Here is a 12,549-nt window from a genome sequence, read left to right as displayed (position 1 = left end):
TTTTTTTCCCCCTCGCAGAGAGATGGGGTTTATTGAATATCCCATTTTTCATTTTTAGTGGCTCTGTGGCCCATGGCATCAGTGATAGGGCTGGATCACAGCTTTGGCTCCTGAAAGCACAGGCTCAGTGAGGGGTTCTCAAACCGTGATCCCAGGGCCACAGCCTCAACATCACTTGGGAGTTTGTTAGAAATACCAATTCTTGAGAACCACGGAGTGGGGGCGGGGGGAGGCGGTGAGCAACAAGCCCTCCAGGTGATTCTGAAGCACACTGGAGTTTGAACATCACTTCTTAAAGCTAATTGGCATAGACAAATGCAGACCCATACTGGGGCCCGCAGTCTCAGCTGTGGATTCCGTAATGCTCTGTGCCTGACGCTTGATAAAGTACCTAAGAACTCTGGTAACGAATTGCCCAGTTCTTCTCAACAATGTTGCCTTGGGTTTAATGCCCATATATTTGGTCATTGCCTATCGTCTCCTCCTCCCCTGCTGGAGGTAGGGAGTGTAGGAAACGGGGTAAGCAATGTGGGGCAAACAGGAAGACTTCAGCTCCCACTGCTACGATCTCAGCTGTTCTGCCAGCAGGTGGCAAGAACCTGTACCACCTGCTTCAAGAACAGTTAACAACATCAAAGGCACTCAATAATTTTTTGATTGATTAATATTATATGTCTCTGTAATCTGACGTATGGTACTCATATTAGTAAAGATAATGAAAATTATTATTCGTGAAAGCTAACTTTTAGTGAAGTGCTTATTAAAGGTTAGGCACGGTGCTAAATGAGATAATAACCCTCACTAGTTCATTTATTCCTCATGCAGAACCTTAAGATAGAGGAATAATTTTATTTGCCTCATTTTACAGGCAAGAGAATGGAAGCTCAGAGAAACCAGCGTGGGTCATGGAACTAGCAGGTGAGGGAGTCAGGATCTGACACCAGCCAATGACTCCATATTCCATCCTCTTAACCGCCTCCCGGTACCATTCCTCCAAGGTAGGGAGGCACCATTCAATTACACGTTTCATTGAGCGTCTACTATGAAGCCCCCTAATTAGGAAAGATAATAAGGGCTTGGATAAGATGGAGGTTGATAAATCTCAAATAGGGAGGTTTGTGGAACATGCCCATCCCCAGAGGTCGACCACACTTGTCTTTAAATACTACTTGGTGCTGCTAAGATTCAGAAGTCTTGACTAGGACTGTCAATGGTTTGACACAGTATGGCAATTTCTAGGTCTTTTCCTGCCTCTAAAACAACCTTTACAGAGCTTGGCATAGGGTAGATACATGCTTCTTGATTGGTTAGGAATGGAAGGAATCTTTCTCCAGCCTGAACCCCTGGCGTCTGGAAGTTCCATGTGTTTTTCTTAGGGACATCACTGTCATGGGCTTTACCCAGGTGTTCAGCCCAGAGGCAAATAAGGATCTCTGGGTCCTCTTCACACACTTTAGATCCATTTAGATGGAAAGTGGTTTTTTCTTCCCCTGGGTCTTCTGCATTGTTCTACAAGGGCCAGTCTTGCTTGAGAACATTCAGAAAAAGAGATTGACTCTCTTGGTTACTACTTCTCTCCCTGTAACCAGCTCGGTCAGCCTCCTCATTGCATCCAAAGGCTTTGCCATTTTGGGATTTCACTGGCCTCTAGAATTCAGGCTGTCGTTAAGAGCCCTTCCTACCCAAACACATTCCCCAGTGTCCTTTAGAATATGGTTTCACAGCCTCATTAGCTGGCCTTTGGGGAATGCCGAATGGCAAAACCAGCCAAACAAACAACGTTGGTTTTTTAAGCAAAATCTGAATGGAGATTAGGAGGCATGCACAGCCCCTGGTGCCACCTTCCTGCCCGAGAGAGAGAGATTTTTAACTTCCCGTTAGTGGTTTCAATTTGATTATCTGTTAGGTCCTCTGCCAGTTTAGGGTTTAAATCTGCTTTCTTCCCCTCCCTTTCTTTGCTAGCCCTTGGGGGAGAATTTGGATTGAATCGAAAGACTTCCTCGGCAACAGTGGATCGAGGTTAACATCCTGAAAACAGTCCCGGCTGTCGGGGAGATTATTGCAAAGAAGTTCAACTCCTTCTTCTTTAAACAAGAGACTATCTCAAGCTTTTCTATGATTTTCCTCTGTTATTCATTTTGAGGCATAGAAAGCCATATATATGCAAAGGTGACCGCGCGCTGAGTTTAAACTAAGGGTCTTATAAGTCCCTCCCTCCCTTCCTCTCATTGTTTTCTTTCTATCATTCTTTCCTCTTTGCTGAATCCTCTTTCAGAGACCAATTCAAATAGTTCATGTTGGGCTCTGTATTCGAAGGACCGTGACCATAGAAGCTCATTTTCTCCATTGTCTAAAAACTAGAGTTAGAACCCAAAATTTTTTTCAGGGACTATCTAATACTTTAAAGAACAGTTTGAAGGCTACCAAGTAATTTCAGAGATTTTCTAGTTCAACACTGAGCAACTTTCTTCCAGGGGTTTATTTTTATTCACGGGAGGCAAAGGTGAAGCATCTGGGGGCATCCAGCCTGCGGTGTTGGGATGGAATCTGGTTGTGACATCCAAGCTTTGCATATTAATAAAGTCATTTTTATTTCTTTCATGCTGTCACATATTCTGATAGCTTGATACTCCGAGGAGCATTTGAACCCCCTGCAACGTGTATCGCTTAGATATTCAAAGTTCTAGTGCAAATGTTTAGTGGGCAGTTCACATTTCTTTGAAAGGAGTGCAAGTGTGTTTTTGATGGAGATCTAATCCAACCGAAGTTGCAATGTAAAAGAATTGGGAAAATATTTTAATTGATAATGAGGGATTGTTTACTAGGCCAGCCTTATTGTAACAAATCCAAGGAACTGGACCTGCTAGAAATTTCCAGAATCAACAAAGGCTGTGAGTCCAACGTTTGTATCTTACCAAGATACTCACTTGAAACAGAACCGGGCAATCAGACAAAATTACACAGTCAAGGCAAATCTCAGTTTAGTGACAAATATTTTCAGAAAACGTACACCCGAGCTTTATGTAAGTCATGTATTAATTCTCCTTTCTCTTGCCTTGTTGTAATTTCAGGTGATTCCAGATAAGCACAGAGAACACTACTAGGAGAATCACAAAAATGGAGCTCTGGTTGTTCACCTCCAGGTACTCTAAAAAAAAAAAATCAGCCGCCAGGAGCCCAGAAAGCCCCAGTTCCATCTAAGTACAGGGGTGAGTGTTAGAATCAACAAACACCTGAGTTTGAGGTCTGGTGCTGCCATCTACCAGTTCTGTGACCTTGACGGCATCACTTAAACACGCTGAGTCTTCATGCCCTTCTCTGCACGGTGGGGCAGGGATGTGTTGCATGGGGTTTTTAGGCTAATCAATGAGCTAATGTGCTGGCCGGGCCACTGGCACATGGTATGTAAACAGTAGCTATCATCATCATTACTGTAATTATTACCTGAGAGCGCCAAGTGACCACAGAATCCCCTTTAAGGGTAGAAAGGAACGCAAGCTGCTGTGGAGACAGGAATTACCCAAAGAAATGCTACTTTCAGAAACCCTCTCGTGAAGGGCAACTCTGTATTCATAGATGGTACTTGGGGCAGAAAGGGAGATCAAGAACTTTAGCTGGAAGACTCCTGTTTTTGTTTTTTTGTCTTACAATCACCGTTACAAAGCACCCTTCTTTTCCCTCCAGATGGTAAATTTCAACAGGTTTTATTAGATTTATAGATCGAATGTAAGCAACGGAAGACCATGACTTCCTGGCTCTGTCCTCATTCGGGTCTTATATTTGCTCGATATTAAAGCTCACTCACACTCCTTCTCTATTCCTGAGACCATGATTCCAACAAAGAGCTTCTTACAAAACAAATTGTCTAAAGAAAGAGACAGGAGGAGGATTAAATGAAACAGTAGGTGACAATGGCTCGGAGAAGAAAGCACTTTTCAAGTACAGGGTGTTATGAATATTGACAAATTATAAATTTATATCTCTATATTTCTATCTACCACCGTATGGTTTCGTCTGCCTACCTGGTTTGCAGGCACATGAATGGAGATCTCCACCCACTCACTTTATAAAAATATACTGGCGCTTTAAATATCCAATTTCTTGACATACACTTGAATTAATACATATAAGAATCTTTTTCTATTTAGGGCATGACAGATGTCTTAGCTACTCCTCGCAATTATTTTGAAGATCTGTAGGAGCCCATAGGATTTTTGTGAAGTTATAGCTTGACCTGTGTTGGATGCAGTACGAGGACTTGGGGGACTCTATTTATCTTTACCTGAAATATACTTGTTTTTCCTGAAATGGGATTATTTGAAAAATGATACTCTTTCCATTTCTATTTTTAGGAGAGGTTAGTTTCTGGAAAGAAAAGGATCTCTTTAGAAGTAAACTGGGCAATGCATTTATTTAGTTTTTCAAAATATGCAACCATGAGTCATATTGCCATGGGACAGCAAAATATGTTTTCTGAGAGAAATTTAATGGAGGCCAAGGAGAGGAGGTAGAAAATCCATGATCTGATAAATGGAGACATTGATTACAAAACAAGGGTGACACATTTACAATTGAGTTCCCTCTTCTATTAAATCAATTATGTTAAAAAGAACTATATTTTGCTAACAATATCTAAAATCAGTTTGAAATGTTCACTTATTTGGCTCAAAAAATAAAAAATGAAAAGCTTGGCGATGAGTCAGATGTTGTCTCAATTTTCAAGCCCTGAGAGCAGGGTTTGGTTTGGTTTGGTTTTCTCCTGCATAAATCCGGACTTCAAGTTAGTTTGGAAGTCATGAAATGTTAGCTCAAAGCTGAAAACAATTGTTGAAGCCACGCCCCAGGAATGTACGCTGTGGGGATATTAGCATATGTGCATAGAAGTAGGTGTGCAAGGATGTTCACTAACTAGTGAACGACCTGAGATCATGTGCATGAGACACGCGGTGTGTGCTCACTACATATGGCCTAGAGTTAAAAATAAACTTGTTTTCCTCATTGGGCTTTATTCTCTATGAGGACAGATACAACTTACTGTTGTATCCCAATGTCTGGAATACAGTGGGTACTCGATAATTATTTGTTGAATAAATGACCAAATGAAGTGCAACAAGTTGGAAACAAATCCAATGTCCATCAAGAGAACAATGGTTAATCCGAGTATGATAAATCCAGATGATGTGATTCAATGAAGTTGATGTAAAGAGCGAGGTGGTACGGTATCAGGGATGTAAGACCAAATGCCCGCAGAGATAGGACCGGCGACATAAGTGAGTGACCTGGGTGTGACAATGGGAATCGTGGGATCGTGGTGAGCTGGAAAACCCATGTCTTCTGTGTATTTGAATTATTCACAATGGCACTATATTGTTATAATGAAAACAAAACAGACTGCAAGACAAGAATCACTAGGATTTCTGCAATTTTTAGGGAAAATCCCCCAAATCGTGGAAGCTTTGGAGTTTCAACATTAATAGAGAGGAATAATGTTCAAGCTCCCAGGCATAACCCTTCCTGTGGATGATAGATAATAAGAACGATGGACGTCATAGGACCTGATGCTACGAATCTGCTGAGGATTGCTCTGGAAAAACGTGTCCTCTTCTATGTCCACCCCTATCCTGTGGAGAATCAACCATAAAGGTCTCTTTTGTTTCCAACTTGTTTCCCCAACAGCTCAGAGGTACCCAGTTTCTATTGCTGGAAAATATCCCCAGAAACCTCTAAAGGATAGCTCTGGAGGGTGAATTTAAGTAATGTCGGACCTCATCAGAATTCAAGGATTTGATTTGAATGGATGTAGTGGGTGGTTTAGACATCTTCCGTGCTTTATTTGGAGGCTCTTGCATTCTCTTGTCTTTAAGTGAAGAAGTCTCAGGTTGGTTATTTGGAAGAGACATTCATACTATTTGCTATTCAGGGGAGGGGGGATATCTCCCAACTCCACCCAGAAATGGGGAAGTTGGATTGCTCTCAATATTACGATGAGCTATTTGGGGATGCCATTTGTAATGTAGATGGGTTACCAGAAAAAGGCCAAATGTTCTTTTCTTTCCTGACATTGTGTAAAAGTTGGTTGAAAACTTTCAGATCTTGAGCCCCATTTTCAGTGCCAAATTGCAGAGTAAATGGCCAGGAATATAGATGGGATCCCAGCCATACAGGCTGCTTACTACTAACTCGACGCTTCCTACTCCCTGAGAGTCCAGTGATAAAAGAAAATGACTCCTATTGACAATTTCTAACAGAGTCATTTCTAATATGCCTCAGCTCCCACTGGCAAGTGGTTTGTGTTATGTTATGTTGTTTTGTGGACTAGAAAGAATTCCTTAACAGGCAGAGCCTGTGAAACCAGAGGGTTGCTTTCTCAAAGGATTAAACTCCCCAATACTCCTGAAAATAATGGTACACTATAATGAAATTCTTGTTTTTCATTAAAAGAGAATTAAGCAAATGACCTTTTACATGGGCTTTTGCTTTTTGTCTTCCAACCAAGTTGGGTTTTGTCGCATTGTATTATTTAAGTTCTTGGATGCTTTGCTATTTAATGTACATGACACTTCAGAGACACCAAAAAACATCTGCCTACGTTCTTTCCCTTTTATGCAAGCTAACAGCATGGCAAATTCACCAACTGGGTTATACACGTTCACTATTGGAAAATTATGTTGTCACTTTATAATTGGAATTATTTATAAATCGGCTTTGTCCAAGTTTGTATCACTCACACATCACTTTCAGAATTTTTCCAACATCCATATATCACTTGGCCTATTTCTTACCTCATCCTTTAAACAATGCCTTATGTTCTTTATGTAAATACATGTATTTTCAAAAGGAAACAGCATACCATTACCATCATGAGAAAAACAATATCATTTGCCATACACAGAAGGAAACTCTAAACATAAGTTAAATTGAAAACGAACAACAGTATTAACTTCTGCATGGATGCTGCTGGTCGCCACACCTAAGGACCCAAGGCCAGCTCGCTCTTTGTTAAAAAGGGAATTAGCAGGAGTTAAGGAAAGATCAAGGAGCATTAGCAATAAACTGAGACTTGCTCTATGATTGAGTCAGAAGGAGGAAAGGCAATTCTCTCCCTGCACACGACCGATCCCATGTGTATCCCCTCTATGCCACCTACAATTACGGCTCACCCCACCTGAGATGGGTCCTTCGCTCTCAGAAGCCGATCTGGGCATTTCAGCTTTGCTGTACTGGAAGCAGGTGGCTTACCATTTGTCTGAGAAACGCCATCAGGGAGGTTCTCGGTGGTTTGCGTTCTTCTCGTTTGAGTCTTATTTCTGTGGGTTCAGGTGTGGCAATTCCTTCTTCGTTGAGATCCACTGTTTGCAAGGCTGATTCTATTTCCTCGGACTTTACAACCTCTACTGGTGATTCACACACCACCTGGATTATTTTACCAGGTCATAAGACAGTGGGGAAAAAAAAAAAAAACATTCCCCAAAACAGGCTTTATAAAGGCGGGGAGGTTCCTGGTGGCCCTTTGTCTGCGTGCTACAGGTCTGACCCAGGGATCATTTCTACACAGGCACATCTTCGAGAAGGAAGGCTCATGTCATATAGTGTGCTTTCAAACAGCCAATTTCTGAAAAAATGCCACATACGCAGACTCGGGAGTGGCAAAAACCTTGCTCCGTGAGGTACAAGGCTTAGACAGGAAGCTTTTCCTGGGGACTGCTGCTCACAGCAGGCTCACTACCCCTTCTGTTCCAGGAGGCCCACCTCTTTGCTCTGCCATCAAGGAGACTTACACCTGGCCTGTATAAAAACTAGGACTCATCATTTCCTTAAAGGTCCAGCCTGAGAGACGGTGAGCATGACACCTTCCATTGCACGCCCTAAGATCCCACGCACCTGGGAAGACCCATCCTCTTTGTGCAAAATATAGCGTAAGTCTGCGCTGGATTTAACAGACTGGACCTCCTCCTTCCCTTACTTCCGTCCCCACCCTGGGGCCGGTCATTTGCCTTTGTTTCTTAACCAAAGTTCCTGCTTTCAGAAGGAAGTGGAACTTGACAAGAAAACCACCATGATGAGGTTCCTGATGGCCCCCAGCACGGTACCCAGCGAGCTCAGTGCTTCTTGAAGTTCCCTCAGGGAGAAGGGATGGCCAGTAATGGGGGGGGGGGTTTGGATGGAAGGTTCGATTCACCTGCACTCTGATTCCAAATTCTGCTCTTTGGCATTGCCTCACTCCCTTTATGCAGTGTTCCAGTCGCATCTGGAACAGTTTCTGTTTTGCATTGATCCCTGCCACGGATTTAATTGGCCTGGAGAGGGCTCCATAATTTCTTTGTTTCCTCAGGCAGGGGCTGGCAAGCGACTACCAAATCTATCCCAGAGACTGTTTTAGCATGGCCCGGAGCTAAGAATGGATTTCACATTTTTTTTTAAAGGGTTGTAAAATGTTTTTAAAAGATGAAAGACAGGCAACAGAGACTACACATGGCCTGTTCAGTCTGAAATATTTGGCCCCTCCCACAATGGGTTTGTCATCCCCTGTCTCAAAGGAAGGCACTCTAGAGCCAAAGGCGTCTCTGCATTTGTCTTTGCTGGTGCCGGACCCCCCAGCTTCCTCTGAATCTTGTTCTTGTTGTCAGGGTGTGGTGAGGAAGGGAACATAGGTGTTTCCAAAAACACCTGTATGCCTGTAGAGAAATCATTTTCCTTTCCTTCATGCAGACTATACCACTGGTTTGCACATGACCCCAGTGATCCAAATTGAGAAGGACCCTTGATTTCTGTATTGTCAACCGAAGCAGAAAGGTGCCCATTAACAAATCAGCATGAGGGAACACCGCAAAATATGGCAACTACGTCACAGCCGTCTCTCCCCACCTTCCACTTTATAACATATTGACATGACCTCTAGCATCTTTCCTTTGTACATAAAGATCTAGGCTGGGGAGTCATCCACTCAAAAGTCTGAAGGAGGCAAGGCAGGTAAGATCGGCAGGGATTGACAAAAAGACACAAAGGAGTGATAGGAGCTATGGTGAACAAGTCAAATTGTCCCATCTAAAGAAGGAAAACGCTGGACCACAAGTGTTTGTGAGAAGGCTTCTCCTACCGTGGGCTGCCAGGCTCTGACCCAGGTCCATCTTGGGAAACCAGGGTGAGACTGAAGCCAAGTGACACACTGGGATTGGTGGCCAGACATGGTCATGGATTTCTACACCTGGGCCTGATTCAGTTCAACTGCATTTCTGAAAAAGCAGCTGCGGCCACAAGAATCCGGAGGTAAGCCTGAAACGCAGGCAGTCTGATGTAGTGTTCACGAGAGCCGCCTACGGAGCCAGCCTGCCTGGCTCTAAGTCTCGACTCCACCTGTTACAGAGGCTCTAGACCGAGGTCCCTACTCAATATCTCTGTACCTGGGTTTTCTCAATTCTCAACCGGGACAGTATACGCAGCAGAAAGTTGTTTGCAAAATTAAATCAGGCAGGGCACATAAAGGTCTTAGAACAGTGCCTGACACATGACAAGCACTCAATTAATACTAGCGGTTACTTGTGTTTTTATGAGAGCTGTTTATTCCATGGGCCTGAATGATATGAGGAATCACCCACCATGCACATGCCCACTTTTTAGAGATAATATTAATAACTACCTCTTACTATGGCTGACATCGTGCAAGGTATTTTTGATATATTACCTCAGTGAATAGTTATTGAATTATTAAAGAGCTCAGAGTAAGTAATATTATCCCTAGCCTAGAGATGAAGAATCTGAATGACTGAATGACTTGGCCAAAGTCATAGCACATGTAAGTAGACATTTCAATGAGGATAGAGTTGCGAACCGGTAACTGAATACCTAATAGTGACTTTACTAGTAACAACATAGAACAACAAGTTTGCAAGTAGGAAGTTCTAGGATTGGTTCAATGGCTCCGCAATGTCTTTAAGAACCCAGGCTCCTTTTATCCTTTGGCTCTGCCATCCTTGGCATGTGGAGTTTTCATCCTTTTATTTGTTACCTCATGGATATAAAATAGCTGCCACAGTTCCAGGCATCACATCTGCAACCTAATGTCTTAAAAAAGGGAGGAAGGCCATAGCAAAAAGTTTGTTCCAAATGAACTTCTGTATTTTGATTTCCTACCTCAGCATACATTTCAGTGGCTAGAAACTGTCACATCCTTACTCCCAAATTATTGTTGAAAAAAATGGGATAATTGCTTTAGACTAATCATGGTCAAATACTTTGGGGGTGTGGTAGTTGCCAACTTGCCTAAGATCAAGGGGAGAAGGGTGGAGAAATGGGAAATAGCCCTTAGAGAGGTAATGATCAGAGTCTGACTCATTGAATCTTGGTTCAGAATTATTCTGTCATCGAAGCAGCAGTTCCTTTTTTTGTATGCAAGAGCCTGGAGGGAAAATTATATAATAAAATGATCAGACTGTATGGCAGTAACTTCATCAATCAATTTTTTGATTGCCAGTGGTTTTCTTGCAGGGCCTTTAAAAATTTGAGTGGTGTCAACTCCTAAATCCTATGCCAGAATCCATTCTTCAAAACACAACTATTTCAGTAGGTGGGGAAAAAAGCCTGGTGCTGGGGGGACTTCTAGAGACTCCCATTAACTTTGAAGTCAGGCCAAGAAATTGGCTTTCAGCAGCCAAGGAACATCCACTGATGTCCAGTGTGGAAATCCAGAAGGATTTTAGCTGAGTTAGGAGCTGATTTGCATATACAGACATAGAATTTGATTTTTATTTGGATAGTTTCCTGATATCCTTCCAGGGCAGGATTTTGGAAGAAGTCAATCCCTATTTAGAATATATAACTGCATCTGCACATTTTAATTTCGGGTATGAGGGATATAATGAAAATCAGATTTGCGCTATACTTTAGAATAAAATCCCCCTTGCTTGATTTCAGGAGGGGATATTATACTTCGTGTGAAGATGGCCAGTATGTGTAACACAGACAACACATTACAGCAAAAGTTTTCCCTTTTTTTGCCTCAAATATTATACCATATTTACTCTGGGAATTTGGATTATACAGTTTTCACTAGAACTGTGAGTTTTGGAACCAGATTTATACCAAAGTAGATTTCCTCCCCTGACACTTCACCCGAAACACACAATAGTGATGGTAACAGTTTTTACTTTACAAGCTTTTCAAGATGCTGCTTGATTTGATTTAGAACACGATTATTTGATTACAAAGACCTGGGAAAGATTTTATTTTTTCAATCTAGTCACCATTTGCCTTCATTCTCTTCATGGAACCTCAGTTTTATTTGGGGGGACAGCCCTCCTGAACTTTAAAGCCTACTTCATCAGGAGGCAGTTGCTCGAGCCGATCTAAGCCAATCCTAGCCAAGGTCTAGCTCCTCGACCAGAGGAGTTCAGGGATGGGCATATGTGGCAGAATGTACTACTTTCCCAGTTATTCACTCTGGATTCCTATAAAGGGATCGTACATCTGTACTCACTGCTGGGTGACTTGCTTTGGTGAATGTAACATGAGCAGACACACTGTAAGGCAAGACGGAGTGGAAGCTCTCCGAGCCTTCTCATGGCTCACCCCTGGCACCGTCTTCTCTCTTGTTGAGACAACTGCACGTCCTTGTTCAAGGGGATGTTTTTCTCAGTCTAGATCTCAGCAGGAGGAAGCCATGGGGATCAGCCACAGCCAACCTATGGCTGCCATGTAGCACGAGTGAGGACAAAAAGAATCATTGCTGTTCAAAGCCACGGCAGTGTGGGCCTTGGATGTTACGGCAAGACACCCTGGCAGGAGCTGACTCATACATAGAGCCTGGGAACTCACGTAAGTCCGTGAAAGAGAATAGACTCCAGGGCCTGCAGGGTTTCCACTGGCCCAATCTCTCCTTTCCTCTGGACTGTGTGATGGGATATGAGAAGAAATGTAGCCAGGCCAGCAAGGCTGAGCCACAGGGAAGTCCTGCATCAAGATTGATTTAAAACCAATGCTTCCCAGTGAGGAGTGCCAATAAATTTCTTTTTTAAAAACAAATCTAGGTTGGGTTGAGTTTCCTTTCACTTCAACTGTGAGGTTACTTACTAAGAGAGGTAAACAACAGAAGTAACTCTTTCCTTCATCCTATAGGTCACTGGGAAGGACAGATTTTTTCCCCCATGAGTTAGAACATTAACTTAATTAAGCAATGGTCAAAATGTTTTCAGATTACAGCAGAATGATTCAGTAGTTTCTGTAGTAGATTTTATTTCTGATAGGACCAGAAGTGCATTCTAGGAAAAGCACTAAATTTCTGTGGGTTTCAAAAGCCTTATTTTTGTCTTCATGAAAAACTTTGAGAAATGTGGAAATCGCTCTGTCTTATGCTTTGCATTGGTTGATAGACCAATTATAGAAACTGGTGGTAGAGAAATTAAAAAATGAATTGGGGCGCCTGGGTGGCTCAGTAAAAAAAAAAAAAAAAAAAAAAAAAAAAAAAAAAAAAAAAAAAAAAAAAAAAAAAAAACCGTGCACGTGGCTACCGCTTCCTGGCGCCCGAACGGGGCGGCTCCCTCCCCCTTCTGTTTA

The 12,549-nt window shown here is 42.5% G+C and overlaps 1 protein-coding gene across 1 annotated transcript in view; it reads right to left on the bottom strand.

Moving 5' to 3' along the window:
* The window catches only part of BCAS1 (brain enriched myelin associated protein 1), a 95,475-nt gene that overhangs the window by 9,464 nt on the left and 73,462 nt on the right, over positions 1–12,549 (bottom strand). Inside the window, exon 10 of the mRNA XM_034640704.1 lies at positions 7,240–7,413. Coding sequence (XP_034496595.1) covers positions 7,240–7,413 — 174 coding nt within the window. The remainder of the gene's footprint in view (positions 1–7,239; positions 7,414–12,549) is intronic.

Source organism: Ailuropoda melanoleuca, chromosome 13 (assembly GCF_002007445.2).
Source record: "Ailuropoda melanoleuca isolate Jingjing chromosome 13, ASM200744v2, whole genome shotgun sequence".
In the NCBI taxonomy this organism is placed as follows: Eukaryota; Metazoa; Chordata; class Mammalia; order Carnivora; family Ursidae; genus Ailuropoda; species Ailuropoda melanoleuca.
Note: the sequence above shows the minus strand (reverse complement) of the source record. Positions and strands in the feature narration are given on the sequence as shown.